The following is a 24,302-nucleotide window of genomic DNA, read 5'->3' as shown; positions in this document are numbered from 1 at the left end:
TTCTTGTGACTGAATATTGAAGCGCACAAGTGAGACCTGTACGCAACGTGTGGGTGTCGTAGTAGGCGTAAGTCAGTGTGTGGATATCGTACTACTGCATTAAGACGTTTCTGCGGTCGGTCTCTCCCTTCCATCCTCTTGGTTAAGTGGCTTGATACTGATACCCGGATTATAACAATGACCGCCCCTTACACCCTCTCCACACCCACCCAAGTGCATTAATGAGAGAAAATGGGATTACTTACACGAGCCGGTCACTTTAAGTGTACCACTGATCTTTCCATGAGGAGATCCTGTCCGAAAGGGCGACTAAGGACTTTTATCCAATCATCTGAGATGTGTGATTACCGGTATGCTTTAATGCTACCGCCTCCTACTGTGTTTAGTTTAGAAGCTCAGGTACACCTCTCTCTTTCTAAGGCTGTGTTCTCACGTAGAGCAGTTGGGGACTCTGGGCTCAATATTGGAGCATACGTCTTTGGGTTTAAACGGGTTTCTCTGTCAGCGATAAGAGGATTCTACCCTGCTCCTGCTCACATTGGGGGATTAACACCCGACTGCATGCTGGGTAAACTCAGGTAGCTGTCACTGGGTGGTGATGAGAGCGGGTCAAGGCAGAGTAAAAACACCACCCGAGTAGACTGTCACAGAGGGGTCAGGACCAAGACAGGGAGGCAGAAGGCGAGAAAGAGAGCAAGAGAGGAGTGGTTACTGGGGAGAAGGATGGCGATAAACACACTCCACAGCCTAACAGATCAGATTGGCAAGTAGGTTTCAACGGTTCATTTGAGGAGCTGAGTTGGTCTGGCAAAATAAGCACACTGCCAGAATTGGATGGATTAAAAAAAAGCCATGTACTGCAGAAACAATCCCATTATTTTGGGACGTGCCTTTATGTTAAGGTGTTAATAATTCATTTTCCTACAAGCAAGGGTTGCAGGTTTCCAAAAGCAATGGGCTTATTACTGTTTGTTGCTCACAGACTCTTGAAAAGACAACTGAATCCTGACAAACTATCATAGGAAATGTGAGCATGGATCACAATTGTCTGGGTATATGAAACCCAACAGCTTTAATATTGAACTGAATGCAAAGACAGACAGACAGATGTCTTCTTAGGAATCTCATCACCATTGTGGACACACACAAAAGCATTCCCCAGTAATCACACACTTGGTTGACGCCAGTGATAATCAGTGAGATGCTTCAACACAAAAATGTATATACTCACTAATGTAAGTCACTCTGGATATGGGCATAAGCTAAAATGACTGAAAGGGTAACTTGAACCCAATAACATGCTTTGCTTCAGCAGAGCTTGAAAAGGTGTTCACTGGATTATTGTCTTAATTAGCGTGAGGATGGCTGGGAAATCCCAGATTATAACCAGAATTAAATATGTTGATGCAAATGTTGTTTCACAGATCATCACACTAGCTTTAGAGGATGTAAAGAACCAGACATGATTAGATATGGAGGTATGGCCTTGTCAGACTACCCTAAACCTAACCGTGAAAAAGCCTGTTTCCTCATGGGGACAGGGTATATAGTTTTACTAGGGACTTTTGGAACAAGTATAGTAAAATGAGGAAAAAACCCACACAAAATGACTTGGTGACTCAGCATGACGGTGCAATCTGCTTATAGCTAGTTTTCTTTGTTTAATTGGATCAAGGGAAATTAGTTACAAAGCAACATGACCGTAATTATCATTATTCAAGCCTAGAGAAGGCCAAGAGTGAAGAAACACATTCAGAAGCACTCCACAAGACACAACAACATTTTCAAAAGTCTGTTTGAATTTATAACAATAATAACAGAAAACTTAAATGGTTTAATTCTAAAAAGAACTGAATGCACCGAATGAGGCAAATGCTGAAAAATCACAGCCTAAATATTTCATAGAAAATGTGGAGATTGGTAAAGTATGAAAAATCCAATCGTTTTAAAGCTCTGTATTTCTCTATTAATCTTTCAGAACTGTTGGGAGGGAAGCAGTCAATGCAGAAACATAACGCTACAGGTGGCATGGGGATGGACAGTCCCGATAGACACAGTAGGTAAACAGTTCTGTGGTGGCAGTGCTGGAGAGGATGTGTTTTGAGTAGTGTTGTGAAAGAATTCCTCAGAAGCGTGTCTTGAAGCCACTGAACTCCACCTTGTCGATGGATCTCTCATTGGAGAATGAGGCTCGGGTGATACGAGAGGTGGGACTCCCCTCCTTACTCAGCCAAACTTTCCTGTGAAGAAAGGCAGAGAGAAAAAGGGAGATGAAAAAGCAAGACATTATTAGCCTTATGTACGTTTTGAAACTTTTTAGTAACTTTTATTTCCCATATTGTCTCAGGTGTGATGCCTGTCTCTTGGACTGAGTCGCTTCCTTTTGGGTTTCTTTTGGTTTGTATATGTGTGGGCTTTAATTTGCATGATCGATGTAAAAGAGTGCTACATGTACCAGCTTGTAGTTTTAACGATTGAAAGAAGATGTAGAGTATTTTGTTGTTCATGTGGGCTCGGGACCATGCCTTATTAAATAAATGAATTTCAATTAGAATTGGTCTCTGCTTCCCTCTGCCTACTCAATCCAAATAATAAAGGACATGTCATTTTACTTCACACTGACATTATCACAGAATTTTAGGGCGCCAAAAGTATTTCTACAATTGGATTTACCACTGTTTCTTACTCTACAGAACTGTTTGTTTGCATTGTTAGTGCATACACAAGACAGCTGTCAATGTCTAGCCTTCATTCCAGGTTTTGCATTTGTATTTGGAGTCTGTTGCTGGTGTCTGAGTCAAGCTGGTCATTGATGCAGATAAATCTAAATACATCAATCAGAAATATAGTCCAAACAATTTGGAAAGCCAAAATCAATGGTTCGGTAGATTTAGAAGAAGAAAGGAAGCACTGGTAAGTTGAACAACCTGGTAAACCAAGGCAGTGTCAAGGCTCAGACAAACACCCAGAAGCAGACTCAACAAGCTCAGCCAAAGTTCATATAAATAATCTAAAGGTAGGGATTCAGTACACTGGAAATCTAAAACACCAACTGAGATCAGTGAAACAAAAAATGAAGGTACACCTTGTGAAAGTGGAAAGGGCATCAGAGCAAACATAGAATGCAGGTTAAATTCACCAGGGATGATGGGGAGATGGGAAACACCTGGTGGGGTGGGACACAAGACCACACAGCTGAATGGAATTACGGTGTGACAGGAAGACCTCTATAGTCAAGGGCGGCGCCTGCTATGGGGTTGCTTAACAAAACCATGCAGGTGCATGGCCAATAAAAAAAAAGAAACCAAAATAATTGTTATATTTTTCTGGGGTTGCTATGGGGTTGCTTTACTGGTGTTGCTTTGCTTGAGCAATCGCAAGCCACCCCCTAGTGCTGCCCCTATCTGCAGTGGATGATCAATGGTCACAACAGTAATAAAAAAAACTGACAGACCAGGAACACTCTCCAGACATCATGGAGCAATTTGTCAAATTTCAGCCTTTTGTCTCCAGAAATGTATCATGTATCATCCACTACCAACCCCAGAAAGTATCACCTGACAAACTAGAGAGGTCACACTGCAACATGCAAAAACACTAGTTCTCTAGCCTCAATAACAGGATGGCCCGAAAACTACCTAAAAGAGCCTGCAGACATCTGGAAAAAGGCACGGGGACAGATAAGACAAAGATTAACATGTAACAGACTAATGGAAATAGGAAAGTCTGGAGAAATCTGTTTGAATTGATGTATGTAACTGCTGATGGCAGCAGCAGGATGAATTACGTGGTCCACAAAAACATTATATCTGCTCTGATACTGAGACAACCACATGTCTATAAACTCATTGGACAGTATTTCATCACACAACAGGAACCTAAACACATTGCCGTAGATACCAATGAGTTCTTCATGGCAAAAAAGTGAAAAGTTCTAGACTGGCATAGACAATTCCCCAATCTGAAGAACAAAATAATTTTCTACAGAACGGCAACCTGAACGGTTCCTTCCAGGCTATGCTAAAACCTTACATTTCCACCCAAGCTCTTTTCTCTACTACCTTTAGTCTCTTGGCCATCCCACCCTTACAGAAGAACAGCTCCCACTCAGCCCGTTTAAAGCTCTTCTTCATCCTGGCACCCTAACCTAGGAACCAGTTTTCCCTTGTAGCTCGCATAGCTTCCCTGACAATTTTCTAAATACTTTTGGAACCATACAATTTAATCTAAAAATACCTCCACAACAGTGAATTGGACTTCATACGTTTCAATCCAACGTATTTGTATGAATGTACTTTAGAATGATGTAGTTTGTATTTTTTAAATTCTTTCCAAAAGTAATAATGTTTAGCATCCTTGCATTTATTTAAATTTACGTTGGAATTTTGGCCATTTAGTATCCATCGTGACATACTGTTTGTGAAAATAAGCACATGCAGCAGTTACAGCAAGTAAAAATAAAATTTAAAGTACTGAAATTGTTGTTGAGGTTAGGGTACTTGCATCATCCTTTTGTACCTCTACTTTAAAAATGTGGAGTTTGGGATGTTTCTAATGGTTTAATTTGAGGCTTATAATATGTCAGAAGGGGAAGTGAAGTGAAGGCAGACTTTCTAAGACAGGTGTCAAATCTATGGGGGTGACACTAGAAAACTGTCTCCACTACATTAAATTCCCACAGCCCTTAACAATGACTTTTGTAAAGTAAATGGTTCAGCAACACGATCCTAACCTCTGTCAGCTAAGACAAATGATTCAGCTATAACCTGAGTCCAAGTCTGAGCCAGGCTGCTAACAACGCCTAGGACGCAGTTTTCCTTGGCACCGTCACTATGAAAAATGACTTTGGGAAAAGCATAACAAAAACATAAATCGAATTGAACTGAACTTTTTTATCGTGCGGTTGGCGAAATGTTGTCACAAGATCAGATGTCCCTGGCTGAACTATCCATGTGGAGATATTTAGCCTCTTCCATAATAATGAAACATTAAGATTGTTACTCACCTGAAAATAATATACAGTGGGTCAACCACCAATTGTGCAAGTTCTCCCACTTAAAAAGATGAGAGAGGCCAAATATATATGTACACTTCAACTATGAGAGACAAAATTAAGAGAAAAAAAATCCTGAAAATCACATTGTAGGATTTGTAATGAATTTATTGGTAAATTCCTCTGTAAAATAAGTATTTGGTCACCTACAAACAAGCAAGATTTCTGGCTCTCACAAACCTGTAACTTCTTCTTTAAGAGGTTCCTCTGTCCTCTACTCGTTACCTGTATTAATGGCACCTGTTTGAACTTGTTCAGTTTAAAAGACACCTGTCCACAACCTCAAACAGTCACACTCCATGGCCAAGACCAAAGAGCTGTCAAAGGACACCAGAAACAAAATTGTAGACCTGCACCAGGCTGGGAAGACTGAATCTACAATAGGTAAGCAGCTTGGTGTGAAGAAATCAACTGTGGGAGCACTGACAATCTCCCTCGATCCAGGGCTCCATGAAAGATCTCACCCCGTGGGGTCAAAATGATCACAAGAGCGGTGAGCAAAAATCACAGAACCACACAGGGGGACCTAGTGAATGACCTGCAGAGAGCTGGGACCAAAATAACAAAGTCTACCATCAGTAACACACTACGCCGCCAGGGATTCAAATCCTGCAGTGCAAGACGTGTCCCCCTGCTTAACCCATGTATAGGCCCGTCTGAGGTTTGCTAGAGAGCATTTGGATGGTCCAGTAGAGGATTTGGAGAATGTCACATGGTCAGATGAAACCAAAATATAACTTTTTGGTAAAAACTCAACTTGTCGTGTTTGGAGGAGAAAGAATGCTGAGTTGCATCCAAAGAACACCATACCTACTGTGAAGCATGGGGTGGAAACATCCTGCTTTGGGGCTGTTTTTCTGAAAAGGGACCAGGACGACCGATCCATGTAAAGGAAAGAATGAATGGGGCCATGTATTGTGAGATTTTGAGTGAAAACCTCCTTCCATCAGCAAGGGCATTGAAAATGAAACATGACTGGGTCTTTCAGCATGACAATGATCCCAAACACACCGCCCCGGGCAACGAAAGAGTGGCTTCATAAGAAGCATTTCAAGGTCCTGGAGTGGCCTAGCCAGACACCAGATCTCAACCCCAAAGAAAATCTTTGGAGGGAGTTGAAAGTCCGTGTTGCCCAGTGACAGCCCCAAAACATCACTGCTCTAGAGGAGATCTGCATGGAGGAATGGGCCAAAATACCAGCAACAGTGTGTGAAAACCTTGTGAAGACTTACAGAAAACGTTTGACCTGTCATTGCCAACAAAGGGTGTATAACAAAGTATTGAGATGAACTTAATTATGAGATGAACAATAATTTACCAATAAATTCATAAGAAATCCTACAATGTGATTTTCTGGAAAATAAATTCTCTCATAATTGAAGTGTACCTATGATGAAAATTACAGGCTTCTCTCATCTTTTTAAGTGGGAGAACTTGCACAATTGGTGCCTGACTAAATACTTTTTTGCCCCACTGTATACATATAATAAAACAGTTATTGGTGTAGGAAAGATACTTTGTGAAAAAGCTGTAGGCCAGATTAGAAAACATGTTGTAGCAGTACTTGTAGACTGAAGGCAGAGGTGTAAACGGCCGGACCACCAAGCTCACATGGTTTATTTTTTTAATCCGAGATTATAACATCAGCTAACTTTATCCACCATTAATTAAGAGAAATGAAGAGACTACTGCAAATTGAACGCTTCTGTTCCTCACTCAAAACTTTCCTTTGCAACTTTTTTGGAAAAAAGTTGCTGTGGTCTCTTAGTTTTGCTGTATATTAAAACAACCCCATGTTTTTCTTTTTACTAAATTTCCACAGAATTTTTAAAATAGAAAATGTTTTAGCCAGTAGTCAATAGAAGGCCAGGCCCTGGTTAGATTTTTCTCCAGGATCATTAGTTTGAGCCATTGTTGTTTCTACAGAAGAGCACATACAGTTCCTCTACATGTATCTGCACTGGTTCATCCCATTTTCTCGGCTGTGTGGGGGAAAATACATATTTGAAATATTATTGTTATACAGGCCTAGTTAGTCTGTAAAACTGCAGGGTGGTGGTCTCATAAACCAGACCAATATTATCAACTAAACATCAGCTGCTTTTGATGTTGTTGGTCCATGTTGAAACTGTATCTATCTGTACCCCCATGTTTGACGTCAGGTCTTGCTCTCTTGTCATACTTCCTCTGTCTTTCTCTAGAATCGCTCTGACACATACCAGACGTTTTTTCTTTTGTCCTTATTAGGTTATTTCACACAGTCATGGTTTTCTAAATTGGGGTAATTTGCTTTGTAAAGGTTGGGTATGGGGGCTTGAGAGGATCAACCTAATAAGAGTGAAACACATAAAAGTCCCTCGATTACAAGGGCAACACATGCTCTGAACACAGAAAAAAGACCCCGACACATCACACAACAGTGGAGTGATGAATCTCCTTGCTCTCACTCTTTTGGGTTCAGTACTCAACATTATTTTTTGCAGGGGATTAGCACATCCCTGAAGCTGTGAGTGACTTAAAGCAAACATCTAAGCCCTTGCTGTTGAATCTGCAGTCTGTAGGTTGTAGGCAACAGTAAAGCAGAGGAGGCATTAGATAGTGATGTAGCTTCCTACCTCTCGTTTCCTCTAAATTTTTCTCTGTGGCAGCTGTCCATCAACCCTCTGGCACGCTGTGGCAAGCCCCTACGGCATTGTCTCCCAAGATCATACTGAACTGCAATGGCATCGTGCCGTGACTTAGGATAACCACATGTAGAGGACTGATCCGCTACAATCTCTCTCTACTAATCTACACAGAGTAGAAAATAACACATCCCATAATAATCGCCCGTGCAGTGACATGAGTGATCTGAGGGGCCTCAGTCACCAGGGATTGACCCATTTGTTGCGAGTTGAGTATTTTACATACACTAACACATATTGGAGACCGACTGGGAGCACCAAAATAAATACATGTGATTGGTTGACTTAATAGGGGGACCAACTCTGAAGCCCCAACACTGAAGCCCCTCAAATGAAGTGTAAAATTAGGGTTAGGTTTAGAAGTTTAGATTAGGTTTAGGTTTAAGACACGCATTTTGGGATATGGTTAGAGTCAACCCTAATTCGGTTTATGGAAAATGGGACTTTTAGTGGGGATTATGATAGTAAGAAGTGTGTGTGTGTGTGTGTGTTTCTGCCTGTATGTGTATGTGTGTGAGTGGGTTGGTGTGTGGGTGCATGTGTGAATTTATGTGAATGTGTTTTCTGAGGGAGGTGGTGTTGTCTGAATGAGGTATGTGAAGGCGGTATGCGATGAGCAGAGCCACTTCTAGGACGGTACCAACTTTGCCTCCTAACTGATGGGAGGTGTTTGTCCAAATTAGAGATAAACCATTTCCAAACAGCAGTGTTATACAAGACCCTTCCAGAGGAAATCTCACCAGTTGATCAGAAGCGAGTCAAAATTAAATCTCTGGGACATTCTGAGCTTCATAATAGGTTAAAAAAAACCTGTCTCCAAACGTAATTCAGCTCAGCCCGACAGCTGCATTCAGTGCATTAGACAGAGCTGCAGTAAAGAGATGATGGATGTTGTAGCATTTCTATCGTGTGGGCTCTAGAGGACCATGGCTTTAGTTTGGACTCCATCAGAAACGAGCTAAGAGGGATTACAAGGGCCAGACTCCAGACAATCTGTCTCCCCGCCGCGCCACTCACTGACTAGTGGTCTTGGCGGAAATTGACAGAGATCTGGGAGACTGGTGGATATTAAAACCATAGGCCTCCACTACCTTGTTTATTCGTGTGCAGTAGCTACTTTATTATGCTCCCTAATCACTCACACTTTACTAATCTTCCGTATTATGTCGTGTTTCATGTTCGGTCTGGCTCCCAGGGAGAGCAGCTGCTGCATTTCCAAATGCTAATAGACGATATAATAAGAAAACAACATAAAAACCCTCTCTCTCTCCCTTAAATGAGAAAACACAAAAGAACATTAAGATTGTTACTCACCTGAGAATAATATATATATTTACATGTAATAAAACATTGGTGTAGGAAAGAGACTTTGTGAAAAAGCTGTAGGCCAGATTAGAAAACATGTTGTAGCAGTACATGTCGACTGAAGGCAGAGGCGTAAAATGCCGGACCACCAAGCTCACGCTGTTTCTTTTTTTAACCCGAGATTATAACATCACCTAACTTTATCCACCGTTAGTTCAAATGTATCCACATAATGGGTGTCTGTGAGAGTTTGTCGTGGCTTAATCAACTGTGATTCGGATGACTTTAAGAAGACAAAGGAATCTAGCCGGTGTGTAAATGTAACTTACATTTTTCAATCTGCTTGTTTGAATTTATTAAACAATTGCTTAAATGGCTGTTCATATTTATGAGCTTGGTCCCCTTGGAAAGTTTTGGGATAATGGTGGACATTTTCAAGCAGGTGGGACAACTGGGAATGAGAATCTGTGTCACGTAGCTGGTTTTCCACTCAGGATTTATGATCGTCTGAAGTCCCTGCCACATTCTTGTCATGCCAGACCCATTGAGTTGTGATCTGTCCCTGTTCCGACCTTTCTTTGATTCCTTCATAACAGCTATAGAATGATTAATTATTTTTTTGTTAAATTAAATGTATAAGATGGCATGAAAGCTTTAGTCCGCAGTTCCTAATTTGGATGTTTTAATTGTCATTGTAGGGACAACATTGTCAATACATGCCTTGATGAACCCAGTGACAGGTTCTGATATATCATAGATGTTCTCCCCAATAGATTGAAGGTTCACCAATCAGCCTGGTCAGTCCTGTAGCCTGGATTCAGATTTTCTCAGACTTGTGCTGGAAAGTCCTTAACACTGGTCCTTACGGTTCTCGTTTGGGTTGTTGGGTCTGACTTGTAGAACGGGGGGCTGGGGAGGGCTATGTAGCAGTTTTGAAAGGGAGTATGACAGCGGTGAGGTGTATTCACTCTCTTTTTAGTACAGTGGAAATGTTAATAACCTTTCTCAAATTACCTTTCGTTATAATTTCCAGCCACAACAAAAGTGGCTTCAGGGAATGGTTTCTGGTTTGTTCAGAGTTATGTGTAATTCCTCCAGTACCTGTTTGGTATTAGCTTAGAGAGATGTATACACGGCTGAAAGAACATTTGATGAAAATTCCCAGCGGGTGTAATAGAGTCTACATGTTGTTGTGAGGTAGTCCAGGTCGAGAGAGGAAAAGTGCAGTGAAATTACTTTAGCCACTTTGGAAATGTTAAGGGCCCTCTGGAAAAACAAGTTACTACTCTCACTCAAACCTTTCGTTTTTTCATCCAATATTGGACCTAATCCACATTCCCCAGGACTACTCTGATCATGTTACTGAATACATCTAAGGTATTCAAATTGGTGATTATTCTTCAAATTATAGTAAATGTGAAATGCAAAATAAAATCAACAGTGTAATGTTCTGAGTCAGTTCCATCTAGAATAAACTGTAAACAAGGCATACAGTACATTTTTTATATTTCTTCTGTAAGAAATATTTAGTTCAAGCGCGGTCCATATAGGCTAATTTCCATCAGTGTAAAGGGTTGAAGAAACCTGAATCGTGGATGAGGGTTCATCTTGGCCTATGGACTACTGTCAGTGTGAGGACCCATTGGACATTGAATTGGAATATAATGAATTTGTCCTAAAATCCCTTTTGCTTTCTCCAATTCCCTCTTCCTCTGTCCTCCCTCCCTCTGGTTTGATCGATTTGATGGTCTCTCTGTTGCTGTCTCCCTCCCCCCCTTCCTGGTGGTGGTTTGTAGGTCTCTTCCTAGACAGGAATGGTTCTGATTTGGGTCACATGACTAGTTAAGGCAGGGAGCAGTTCATTCTGCATACAAGTGCTGCATACATGTTACTACACCCCATTCTACATTACTATACCACGTTTTACATTACCACACCTCGTTCTACATTACTACACCACAATCTAAATTATTTTTACCTGGTCTTAATTAGAAACGTTCCAAAACCGGTGAACACAACCAAGTACTTTTACATCTCTGTACGTAATGTTCTACATTACTACACCATGTTTGAAATTACTACAACACATTCTACATTACTACACAACTTTCTAACTTAGTACACCACATTCTACACTACTACATCATGATCTACATTACCACACCTCGTTCTACATTAGTACACCAAGTTCTACATTAATACACCACGTTCTACATTAATACACCACGTTCTACATTAGTACTCCACATTCAATATTACTACCACACGCTCTACATCAGTACACTACGTTCTACATTAGTACATTACTTTCAACATTACTCCACTATTTTTCTACATTAGGACACTACTTTCCTTCCTTTTACAAACACCCAGGAACACGTTTTGTGAAGATCTCCATAGATTTTCGGGATGACAACACATATTGTGTGAAATCTACCACTCCCTGTGTGATATAACTTATTAGCTTCAACCAATCAGGCTGGAAACTGATTGAAGTGTGGGACCTATAACTTGATTTTTGTGGTGGCTTTGCTGTGTACAGCTCAGCCTCATAATGTTTAGACACTATTATTTGTCAACCTATTTGCTTAAACAATAACCTCGTTATTGACCAGAATTGAATCATTGTAGCCGTATTGTTGATTTAATTATCTCAGCATGGATGGATGCGGCAACTTTGCAGATATAATCAGGCCCTAATAACAGGAAAGGGTCATCCATCTACCAAGAATGGCTGTGTCCTAAAATAACGCTTAGGATGGATATCACATCCTGTCAAAGAAAATAACAACGGACTGATCATTGCCAAAATATTTTCCATGCGCCGACCAGACATCAGCGCAAACTGGGATGGTTTTATTTGGTCTGTTTACGTGAATCTCTGAGTACGTAGGGTTAGAATGCCTATGTATTTTAGTTTTCAACATTCACATAATGTCTCTTCTTTCTCAAATATAACATATTTTTTTATGTACTTGAAAACAAGGGCCATGGATACCATAATGTATGTTTGTATGCTTGTATATTTATACTGTACAAATGAATGTGTACATGATTCGATGATCACTTAGGAGAAGTGGGAATCCACATTATAGGAGAGCTATAGGTCTAATGCCCTTTGCCTCCTTCGAACTGAGGGTTAAGTAGAACATTCCTAGGGAATATGAACGAAAACAACTCACTGCTTCCAAATCGCCATATGAATGACACATTCCAATCCACCTTCCACAGACATAATCAACGTCTAATAGGAGGGAGAACTGGACAGCAATATACATGTAGCAGATTGGAAGGATACCTTGGAATACACCCATACCTGCTCAGTAAACTCCAGACTTTGTGAAATTCTAAGGTTTCAGCCAGACTACTCTAAGACTAGATGCCAAATTAAATAGAATACATGTGTTTCCCATCTTTAGTTTCATCACTTGAGCAGTCAGGGACTAGAGGGATTGGGGAAGTGAGGGCAGCTGGGGGAGTGAAGGTGTGGTGAGTAGAGGAGTAATAAGAGAGGGACAGGAGTAAAAATGGCATGGGGGACTAGATACTTTGGGAGGACTGGGCGGGGGCAAGCAGGGATGCTCGGGGGAAAGGAGGAGGGGTGACAGGAGGCTGGGGGTGTGGACAGACCGGATGGTTGTGTGGGGTGAATGAGGGGCTGTTCCATTGCTGCTATGAGGAGTGGACATTCTTGTCTTTGGTTGGTTTTCATAAATCTACCTCATTTTTCACTTTCCCCCTTTATTTACAGTCACAAGTGCTCTACTTATTATGTGAAAAAACGGACAGCATTAATTGGCATGAGCGATTGTCGAAGTTTACGCTCGCTTCACAACATCACACGTTTCAAATTAAAAAGTATGTCTGTGAATAGCATTAAGATGCTGTAACAATCAGATTGGGTGTGCGAGGCAGCCTGTCCTAGTTCTCTGTAGAACACCCTTGAGACTGTGATGTCAGTTTTATGAGCCGCCTCCACCCTGGTGACATCAGAATAACATCTGGATGAGAGACCCGACTCTGGACCTTAGCCCTGCTGGTGAGATCATCCCAAAAGACACTCACTCCCTGCCATTCTGTATGAACAGTAGAGGAGCAAGTAGAAGGGAGATGATCTCTAAGAGAGAGAAAGGTGGGGAGTGAGCGATAAGAAAGAGACAGGGTGGAAGGGATTCTGTTCATTCTGCACAGGGAGAATTTCTCACAAACTCTGATAATGAGAAAGAATCGAAATCGTGAACAAATGAACATATAACAGCTTTGAGCCTTTCTTACTTCAAGACTCTGACTCAGTTATTGCTGTGTCTTTGACCTATATTTTTAATTTCACAGTTATGTCTGGTGTACACAAAGTTGTAAATCCTTAGATGATTACCACACAAGATAGAAAAGCCCTTGTTTATTTAAAACATTTGTAATAATTTATGCATGACTAATAGAGTTAGTTTTGCTCACACCGATCACATTATTTTATTTAATCAGATTTGTCATTGATCTGGCGTTCGTCTCTGAGCATTTGAATAGACAATAATTTATTGTTGAAAAAGTACATGGATGCAATATTCAAGACCCTAATATATAAGGTGAGCAGAGCTCCTGGTTGAAATGGCACCAATGGGGACATGAGCTTGTGTACTTCCACTGGCCAGAAGTATAACAATTTAGAAAACAACTGGAAAGTGGAAAGTAGGGCTCCCCTACTTCCCAAATACCAATTTAACCCTGTGTGTGTGTGTGCGTGTGTGTGTGTAAGGATACACTATATACAGTCGCACACACATACATGTGGACACTGACTCAAGTGAAAGGGTGTGTCCAAACTAATGAACTGGTAGTGCAACACATTTCAAAAAAGTTGGGACAGGGGAAAGTTTACCACTGTGTTGAATCAATTCTTCTTTTAACAATAATCTGTAAGCATTAGGGAACTGAGGAGACAAATTGCTGTAGTTTTGAAAGTGAAATGTATTCCCATTCTTGCCTGATACAGGATTTCAGCTGCTCAACAGTTCGGGGTCTCCTTTGTTGTAATTTTCATTTCATAATGGGCCAAATGTTTTCAATGGGTGACGGGTCTGGACTGCAGGCAGGCCAGTTTATCCCCAAACTCTATGCAATTTTACGTTGAGAAACGTTATTCTTACTTTTTTTGCAGTCTTTCACAGAGTGGTAAAACCCTGCACATATTTACTTCTGAAAGATCATCCTCTCTTTTCATACCCTATCAAGTTACTGACCTGTTGCCAATTAACCTAATTAGTTGGGAGATGTTCCAACAAGGTTTCTGTGAGCATTACCAGTTGTTCCAGTCACTTGTTGCCCCAGTCCCTGCTTTTTTGAAACGTGTTCCTGGCAAGTGGGCATATATTTTTCAAGCAACAATAACATTTCTCAGTTTCAACATTTGATATGTTGTCTTTGTACAGTTTCTATTGAATGTAGGGTTTAAATTATTTGCACACTGTTTTTCTTTACAGTTTACACAGCGTCCCAACTATATTGGAAACGGGGTTGTATATCCACACAACATTTGAATGATGAACCAGCTGAGAACTGTGGAATTCTGGAACATGTCAATATAGGTACAGAGTGCCATCTGCTGTCGCAAGGAGAGCATTAAGAAGTTAAGACAGCATTTTTTGACATTTTTTTTTTTATGTAACTGGACTTTACCTGGAGCATGTGATTTGATTATACTTATGAAGTTTGTATTGAAATGTGTGTCCACTTAACCTTTTTTTGAGTGTGTTGTGCCTGCAGCTACCCAGTACCATTTATAGTAGGTGCAGGGGAGGTTGATTAGAAGGACACAGGACGTGGTCCTTGCTGCTACAACTACTACACTATTACTACTGCCTGCTTGGTTCCTGCTGCTATAACTACTACACTATTACTACTGCCTGCTTGATTCCTACTGCTACAACTACTACACTATTACTACTGCCTGCTTGGTCCCTGCTGCTACAACTACTACACTATTACTACTGCCTGCTTGATTTCTACTGCTACAACTACTACACTATTACTACTGCCTGCTTGGTCCCTGCTGCTACAACTACTACACTATTACTACTACCTGCTTGGTCCCTGCTGCTACAACTACTACACTATTACTACTGCCTGCTTGATTCCTACTGCTACAACTACTACACTATTACTACTGCCTGCTTGGTCCCTGCTGCCATAACTACTACACTATTACTACTGCCTGCTTGGTTCCTGTTGCTACAACTACTACACTATTACTACTGCCTGCTTGGTTCCTGTTGCTACACCTACTAAACTATTACTACTGCCTGCTTGATTCCTGTTGCTACAACTACTACACTATTACTACTGCCTGCTTGATTCCTGTTGCTACAACTACTACACTATTACTACTGCCTGCTTGGTTCCTGTTGCTACAACTACTACACTATTACTACTGCCTGTTTGATTCCTGCTGCTGCTACAACTACTACACTATTACTACTGCCTGCTTGGTTCCTGTTGCTACAACTACTACACTATTACTACTGCCTGTTTGATTCCTGCTGCTGCTACAACTACTACACTATTACTACTGCCTGTTTGATTCCTGTTGCTACAACTACTACACTATTACTACTGCCTGTTTGATTCCTGCTGCTACAACTACTACACTATTACTACTGCCTGTTTGATTCCTGCTGCTACAACTACTACACTATTACTACTGCCTGCTTGGTTCCTGTTGCTACAACTACTACACTATTACTACTGCCTGTTTGATTCCTGCTGCTACAACTACTACACTATTACTACTGCCTGTTTGTTTCCTACTGCTACAACTACTACACTATTACTACTGCCTGTTTGATTCCTGTTGCTACAACTACTACACTATTACTACTGCCTGCTTGGTTCCTGTTGCTACAACTACTACACTATTACTACTGCCTGTTTGATTCCTGCTGCTGCTACAACTACTACACTATTACTACTGCCTGCTTGATTCCTGTTGCTACAACTACTACACTATTACTACTGCCTGTTTGATTCCTGCTGCTACAACTACTACACTATTACTACTGCCTGCTTGGTTCCTGTTGCTACAACTACTACACTATTACTACTGCCTGTTTGATTCCTGTTGCTACAACTACTACACTATTACTACTGCCTGCTTGATTCCTGCTGCTACAACTACTACACTATTACTACTGCCTGTTTGATTCCTGCTGCTACAACTACTACACTATTACTACTGCCTGTTTGATTCCTGCTGCTACAACTACTACACTATTACTACTGCCTGTTTGATTCCTGCTGCTACAACTACTACACTATTACTACTGCCTGTTTGATTCCTGCTGCTACAACTACTGCACTATTACTACTGCCTGCTTGGTCCCTGCTGCTACAACTACTACACTATTACTACTGCCTGCTTGGTTCCTGTTGCTACAACTACTACACTATTACTACTGCCTGCTTGGTCCCTGCTGCTACAACTACTACACTATTACTACTGCCTGTTTGATTCCTGCTGCTACAACTACTACACTATTACTACTGCCTGCTTGGTCCCATGAGTTTATTTATTTATTGTTTTCATTATAGTTATTGCTAATGAAATACAATGAATAGCGAAGGAATTTGGACAGTGACACATTCTCTGTATTCCAACCCATTGGAATAATATAATCCAATCACTATGGGTTAAAGTGCAATTTAAAATGTTTGGTATTTCATGGATTAACCAAATAGAAATTACAGCTCATGTGTACTGTACATAGACTCAGTATTTTGTATACCAAAGGTATTTTGTCATATTAACATAATGAAAACTAAATGGCCTAAAGAATGTGGAAACTAATGGATTTGGTTATTTCAGCCACACCCATTGCTGATAGGTGAATATAATCAAGCATACAGCCATGCAACCTCAATAGGCAAAAATTGGCAGTGGAAGTAGAAGAATACTTGCAGGAAGTCAGTTCATAAAATGTCTGCCCTACTAGAGCCGTCCCAGTCAACTTTAAGTGCTGTTATTATGAAGCAGAAATGTCTAGAAACAGCTCAGCCATTAAGTGGTAGGCCACACAAAGGCTCAATGAATGGGCGTAGCGCTTTAAACTCTTCTGTCCTTTAAACACTCACTGCCGATTTCTAAACTGCCTCTGGAAGCAACTGTTGGTCTGGAGCTTCATGGAATGGTTTTCCATGGTTGAGCCACCGCTCACAAGCCAAAGATCTGCACTGTGCTAAGCATTGGCTGGATTAGTGTTAAGGTTGCACACCACCTCACTCTAGAGCTGTGGAAATGTGAAGTGATGAATCTAGCTTTACCAGCTGATAGGCCAACATACAAATAAGGGATTGGTGGATGCCAGGAAGCGCTACCTGTCTGAATGCATAGTGCCAAGTGTAAAGTTTGGTGGAGGAGGAATAATGGTCAGAATGCATGTTGTCAGCTGTTATGTTTAGTGGAGGAGGACTACAAGTTTGGGGCTGTTTTTCATGGTTTGGCCAAAGCCCCTGAGTTCCAGTGAGGGGAGTCATTAACGCCTTCAAACACCTTTGGGATGGGTTGGAACGTCGACTGAAGCCAACCCTAATCGCCTAAAATCTGTGCCGGACCTCCCTAATGCTCTTGTGGCTGAATGTAAGGAAATCCTAGCCACAATGTTCCAACAGAAAGCCTTTGTAGAAAGGTAGAGGCTGCTATAGCATCAAAATGTATACTGATGCCAATGATTTTGGAAGATGTTCATGTAGTGAATGACAAAGTAATACTTGGTCAGATGTTTTCTAACATTGTCTCTAATCTGTAGATATCTGGACAAAAGAATATCCTGGAAAAGGGAATGTAGTTGTGGGAGGAAAATCATTTTGAAGGCATTAGTCCTTGAAGTCCAATGAAGGATATTGTTATCCAGAACTGTATTTTTACCCTGAGTTTGTCTAGAAAAATGTAGAAGTAATGTTTCTGTAGATAAACATCTCTTGGGAGATCTTAAATGGGAGATCTTCCAACCTCTGTTCACTCTCATTCATGTTTAATTCTATATCCAGACAAAGTCCCTAAACATGTTGCTTAAATAAAATAGGGTTGGGATAATTGACCTGGGGTTGTGTTACATAGATGAGAATGTCATTAGCATTCAGATACACTCTAATTAGAGTATCCTTAATGTTGTTGCCATTGTAACGGCTGGGAAGGACACAGGGCACAGACACGGTGCTGAGAGAGGTGCCCAAAGGCTTTATTGCACCGAAGAAAAAAACGAATCAACCTGGCTGGCTGTTACGACTTTCTTCCCTCTCTATTCTCCATGTCTGGAGCAGGTGGCTCTCCGTTGGGTGGTGGCGTTGCTTAGGAGTCATTGTCTGGGGGCAAGAGACACAGGAGATCAGTGTTGGTGGCATTCTTCCTTACTTCTGGCGCTCATTTTACCCAGGCCTATCCGGGCCTAATCGCTTGCAGCTGTGTGGTGTTGACAACCTGGACTGCATTCTGCAGTGCCTTTCTCCTGGCTGGCGCTGCCCAAGGCTCGCTATCCTGACCATCCCTCTTCGGCCTGATCTTCTGAGACTGGGGCGCAACACTGACAACTTGGCAGGCTCACCCGCGTGATGCCAGGTATTGCTGCATGAGACCGTGCGGTTTGAGCTGGGATTTGATGCCAGAGTGAAAAGCAGTGGAGAACTCTATGACCCTCTGTAGACGTTTAATTGTGGTGAGAGGGATTGATTCGTGAGTATTCGAGCCAAGGGCGTAGCCCACGCGGGGTAAGGCGGGGTATAATTCACAGGGCCCTGGCTTGGCAGGGCCCACTGATCGTAATATTATCAATGTCTAGAAGTGACAGAGCCCATTTATATATACTCAGGGGGGCAGGATTCCTGGCAACGGCCCTGATTCTAGCAAATACATTCTAAAAAGATCTTCCGAGTTGAATTCCTGCATGTCCACCAATAGGCATTCCCCTTGATCAAAAATCCTTTCCACATCTAAAGATGTAACAGCAATGTCCACAGTCTTGGGGACTACATTATATTGAAGAGACGTCTAAGATGGTATCAGTTTGGCATCAAAGAACCGAGGCCGTCGGCTAGCGCTTTAGCAAGGATTTTCTGCTCTGTGTTGTCACTGATCGGAGCTGTGTGGGGCAAGATTGGCTTGTAAGACCAAACCTTCTCTGGGTCCCTCCCCTTATTATGATTTCTGTATTAACATCATAAGAATGAGAAATTCTCCAAATATCTATTAAGATTCCCAGTAGAATATATCTGAACTGAGGTCTTTCCATTCCATTTGGACTGAATGGTCTCTTTTATGTCCACCAGAGACAGCTCTGCCTCAAACAAGTCACAGTCATCTTGGTTCAGGGAGGGACTTTCAGATAAGCCTTGATTGTTAATTATTATTATTATTATAAATATAATAATTATTATTCACAAAACACTGGATCCATGAGGAGCAGAGGTTTGAGCCTCCAAGTCTCACAAAAATGAAAGTGATATTTTATTGGATTGACTGTAACTATAGACATACTGTTGTAGTACATTTGTGTATAAACATTATGAGGAGAGTGGAAGGAGTATTTTTGGTGAGTGGGGTTAGAGAATCTCTTCAAGGTAGGAGCAGGTCCAATACGCAGTTTAGATCTCCTCCAACCACTTTATATCTGATATCCGAGGACGGTGACTTTCAGTGAGCTAAGACCTAGCCTATGTTATATGGAGGGTTTCTTTAACAAAGCTATAATAAATTTGTAAAATGAAAAACAGTAACTATCATAATTATAATATAATACATTGAGTAATAAAGAAAATTATAAATAGTAACACTTTTAATGAAGGGATTTTTACTGAAAACTATTTCACCTGAGAAGCACATCTGGTATAATCCCTTTTCCTTTGTCAGGAACCCACAGAAAAGCTTTGGTCATTCACCACTTTGTCCACTAGATGTCAGACAAACTATCCTGTCAGATTTTGCCCATTGCAGGTTGTGTACCCCCTTACTGGATATTTAAACTCCATTAAAACTATTAGTTTGCTGGTTCTGCGATTTGATCTGGAAACATTTGGTTACTGGTCAGATGCTCTATGTTATAAAGAAACCTGCTCTCATAACTGTAGTGTCCTGTGGCGTTTTTCAGAATAAGTGCAGTGTTGCTGAAAGTACACTGCAAAAAATAACTGCAGTTATTCTGCAGTTCAGCAGAAGTATGTTTACATATGGAATGTATTTCCTAAAGTAATTATATAATGGATAGCTTTAATAAATACCATATATCCATCAAAAGAAAGCACACAGGCTACACACAGTCAATTGGCTATTAGTGAAAGTGCTAAAAAAAACATTTAGATAGAAATTCAAATAATTGACTCTAGAGGCTTTGCTGTAGATCTTCCCAGTGTTTTAATGGAACACAAACAAACACTGTTAAACACAGTGCAGAGCGGAATAGGGTCAGTTCTCCTTCTCCACTAACTTCTCCTTATTCACTATAAATCCTTGTTGATATGTGGAATGCATTTTCTGAATTTTCCCAGTCTCCTCCCATTTTGAACTTAGGAGGGCTTGAGGTCCTGGCCCACATCTGCAGAGTACCTGACTCTGTCCCTGTCCAGAGTCTTCCTGGTTGTGTTTCAGATCAAGATGATACCTGACCATTTCAGCTGCCAGTGTGCTGACACCTCAACCTCCCCCATGTTGTCCCTGTCCTTTTCAATCAGGTCATGCTTCTGACCTGGACTAAGTTTAAATAGACTCTAGACTAAGCCCACACGCATTTATTAATTATTACAATTGTAATCTTAATATGTTCACCTGGCACTGCCAGAAGAGGACTGGCCACCCCTCTGAGCCTGGGTCCTCTCTAGGTTTCCTCCTAAATTTTGGCATAAGGTGTTTTTCCTAGCCACTGAAATTCAACACTACTGTTGTTTGATCCTTGGGGTTTAAGGCCAGGTGTTTTGTAAAAGCACTTTGTGACATCTGATGATGTAAAAAGGGCTTTATAAATACATTTGATTGATTGAATTTTGATTGATATACCAGCATACAAACAATTGAAAACAGACACATGAATATCAAATGCACATGTGCATGCCCAAACGCAGACCAAACACACATAGTGGAGTTAGCTGTTTTGCTCCTAAATGCCTGGGAACCTTAGTGGAATACATGGCATTATGTTAAGTAGACTGTACAGCAAAATCCACCAAAAAAACAATTATGCAAAGCATTCATATCCACACAAAAATGGCTTATTCAGAATATGTTGTGCTTATTATGGTACAGCATGGTCGATTTATTGTTATTTTATCCTGCAATATTGAAGACCATTCTCGTCAGAGAAGGTCAAACTGTTTAAATGAGCTGAGAGGGCAATGCTTTTTGGATGTAGAGTATCTACAGCTAGCTAAATACTCTTTAATTGTGTTATCTAACATTAGCACTTTCTACTAGATAGAGCTTCAGAGTCTGTTGATATAGTGATCCATAGACAAATCAAATGAGGGAACTTGAGTGGCCCCCAGAGGCAACAATCTTGAGGCAGCAAAAGGCATTGGGGTGCCTGTTCTAGTATGTTAGCTGATTTACTAACATACTAGAACTTGATAACAGAGCCGACCCTCTTTATGACAATTGACAATTGGGCATTCTGGACAGTTCCAAAGAAAATACAGTTTTCAAAATCCAAAAGCACATTCTATTTTTGGAATGATTGGTAATCAGATTGTGACTACTACTAAGTTACTAAATCACTGATCGTACTGTGCTGGTAACCTGTGCCATAGAAGCATGTGTATCACCACACCTGTGCTTTCTGGACTCTAGCTCCTGTTGTTACTTCGTCATTCAGAGCGTGTGCCAGCTGACACAGCTGGGATCGTGTGAAAATGCAACGTGCGCAACGTGCGCAACAGAAACCGGCAGACACTTTGTTACAGTGGTGTGCAACTAATGCGGCGGAACTTCATTCCTATATACCTCCTGGTGTCTCCTGAGAACATACGTTTAACACCTGGCTGCAAACATTTATTCACACATCAAATCAGGTTACAGACCATGTAGCCAGGCTTAGGTCCTGTACACATAAAATATACGGCAAATATCACGTGCTAATTATGATTCGTGGCGTAAGACTTACATTTCTCGGATCATGTCTACAGGCCCCTGAACCTGGCCAACCACAGTGCCCTTGTTAGTGTTTTTCACCCAGCCACAGAGACCCAGCCTCAAACCCTCCTTCTCTGTGTACTGGGGGGAAGATGGAGAAAGACACAAATTACCCTGAAGCATACACACATCAATAATTTCACTAGGCACTTCATATTTCATTGGCATCTCCTTAATGAAAGAGGTGTTGTGGGAACATGTTTTAAATGGAGATTTTTATTTATTAATTTGACTTGCTGCACCCCTCTTTCTTATTTTCTTGTTTGATTTGACTGAGTAGTAGGGTTTTGTCGAATATACTTACCATTCTGAAACACACCCCTACAGGAAAAACAAAATAACATGATTAATCACAAATGTAATTGGATATACATATGCCGTATCAACATTTAGTAAATGCTTTTATCCAGAGCAACTTATAATAGTGAGTGTATATATTTTCCTACCGGAACCCCTTTCGAATCAAACCTACAAACCTGGCATTTTAAGTACCCTTCTCTTCCAATTAAACAAGGCCCATCTACAGTAACGTATAACCATCTATGCTATTCCAATAAGCTCATACCATTGACTTAGTGTTAACTTAGCATGGTGATGATCGGTTCCATTGACTGCACTTGGATTTGTGTCTATGTAACCAATGATCGAGTTGCAGGCATATAAACAAGACCCCACCTGCGGGGCAGGAGGTGGGTGTAATTATGCAGCAGGAAACTCGGCTGTTGTTCGAACCTGTAGGCTATGTGACATTAAAGTCAAGTGAAAATCAGAGACTCACAGCAAGCTGGTGGAACTTTGATTTTTAAGTGAAGAGCAATGCTCCAAAACAAACAGAGCCACAGCACAAGAACCTAAATTAAGAAACTCAGATCATTTTACAATATGGTCACTCACAACGGGAATACTGTGCAGATAAGAACTACAAGCAACGGGAAGACACCAACCTTGGACGTGTCCAAATATCTCAAAGTCTACAGAGCACAGTTTGGCACCAGCTGTGTCCTTGGACATGTTGTACTAAACAGTTTTCCAGAATAACGTAAGCAAGAACTGACAACAGAAAAGCTTTGGTCATGTGGTCCTCTGTCCACTAGATGTCAGACAGGCCATCCTGTCTAACTGCGCCTATAGCCCTAAAGCTGTTTTTATACGTATTTCCTAAAAACAATCTGGAATATAAGTACTAAATGTCAGCCATCGGAAGAAAGCACACAGGCAAAACAAAATATTAGCGTAGTCTCTGTTGGTGAATGATTTAGTGTTGAAAAATAGCATTCAGGTTAAAGTTCAGCAAATGACTGGCTCCATCAGATGGAAACGGGAGTTGATTTGCTAGATCTCCCCAGGGTTTGAAATGGCATACAAACAAACATAACCTACTTAACCTGTTAAACACAGTGCAAAGCGGATATATACACACAAACAAATATGTGTGTATATCAGATTCACGCACACATGCACATGAAAAAAAATGAATGTATACCATGCACTAAATACTGGCGTATTACTACATTTATATAGAATCCAATTAATTATTTTTGCCTGTTGTATTTGTGCATGATGTACAGCATAGTAGTTTTAGTAATGTATGTAGTATTATAATAATATCTTATTCATTGTAATATTAATGGTGAATTATTTGTAGTGTGAAAATATTTGTGAGGACATGTTGTAGCATACATATAGTAAGTTCACTATAAAGTATAAATACCAAGTCTTTTCTAATTATTGTTGTGTTTCTCTGGATATTGCTATAATATTTACAAGTGTTTATTGTTTTACAATCTTTGATATGGAAGTGGGGACTTTCTACCTGATGAATATACATTTGTAAGAATGTTTAACTGGACAGGCACATTTGGGTATATATAACTTGAATGTTAAACAATATGTGTGATGGCAAGAGAAACACTTCACAAGGTGACATTTTGACTTTTCAAATAGTGTATTGCTGTGATATAAATATAATATATATGTAAAATATAATACATTTCTATATATAAACATGTATTTTTTATATGTTATGGACTTTTAAAGTTTTATTTTATTTATGTAAAAATAGAGATACTATTCCCAAAAATGTATTTAATTAATTAATTAA

The 24,302-nt window shown here is 40.6% G+C and overlaps 1 protein-coding gene across 4 annotated transcripts; it reads right to left on the bottom strand.

The window, feature by feature from the left end:
- Nucleotides 1–1,625: 1,625 nt before the first annotated feature.
- LOC105010441 (acylphosphatase-2) lies at nt 1,626–23,290 on the bottom strand. Of its 4 annotated transcripts, none has more exons than XM_010869768.5 (4): nt 23,146–23,290; nt 22,506–22,522; nt 22,173–22,282; nt 1,626–2,240 (listed from the first exon to the last, which is right to left on the bottom strand). In XM_010869768.5, exons 1-4 carry the CDS (start codon nt 23,210–23,212, stop codon nt 2,126–2,128), a joined length of 309 nt encoding a protein of 102 aa, XP_010868070.3. In that variant the 5' UTR covers nt 23,213–23,290; the 3' UTR covers nt 1,626–2,125. The 4 variants fall into 4 exon arrangements, with proteins under 4 accessions (XP_010868070.3, XP_028976395.1, XP_028976394.1 ...); XM_029120562.2 differs by lacking the exon at nt 23,146–23,290 and adding an exon at nt 22,980–23,053; XM_029120561.2 differs by lacking the exon at nt 23,146–23,290 and adding an exon at nt 22,767–22,805.
- Between the last annotated feature and the right edge of the window lie 1,012 nt (nt 23,291–24,302).

This window comes from Esox lucius, chromosome 6 (genome assembly GCF_011004845.1).
Source record: "Esox lucius isolate fEsoLuc1 chromosome 6, fEsoLuc1.pri, whole genome shotgun sequence".
Lineage (NCBI taxonomy): Eukaryota > Metazoa > Chordata > Actinopteri > Esociformes > Esocidae > Esox > Esox lucius.
The sequence above is the reverse complement of the archived record's forward strand: the minus strand, read 5'-3'. Positions and strand labels throughout refer to the sequence as shown.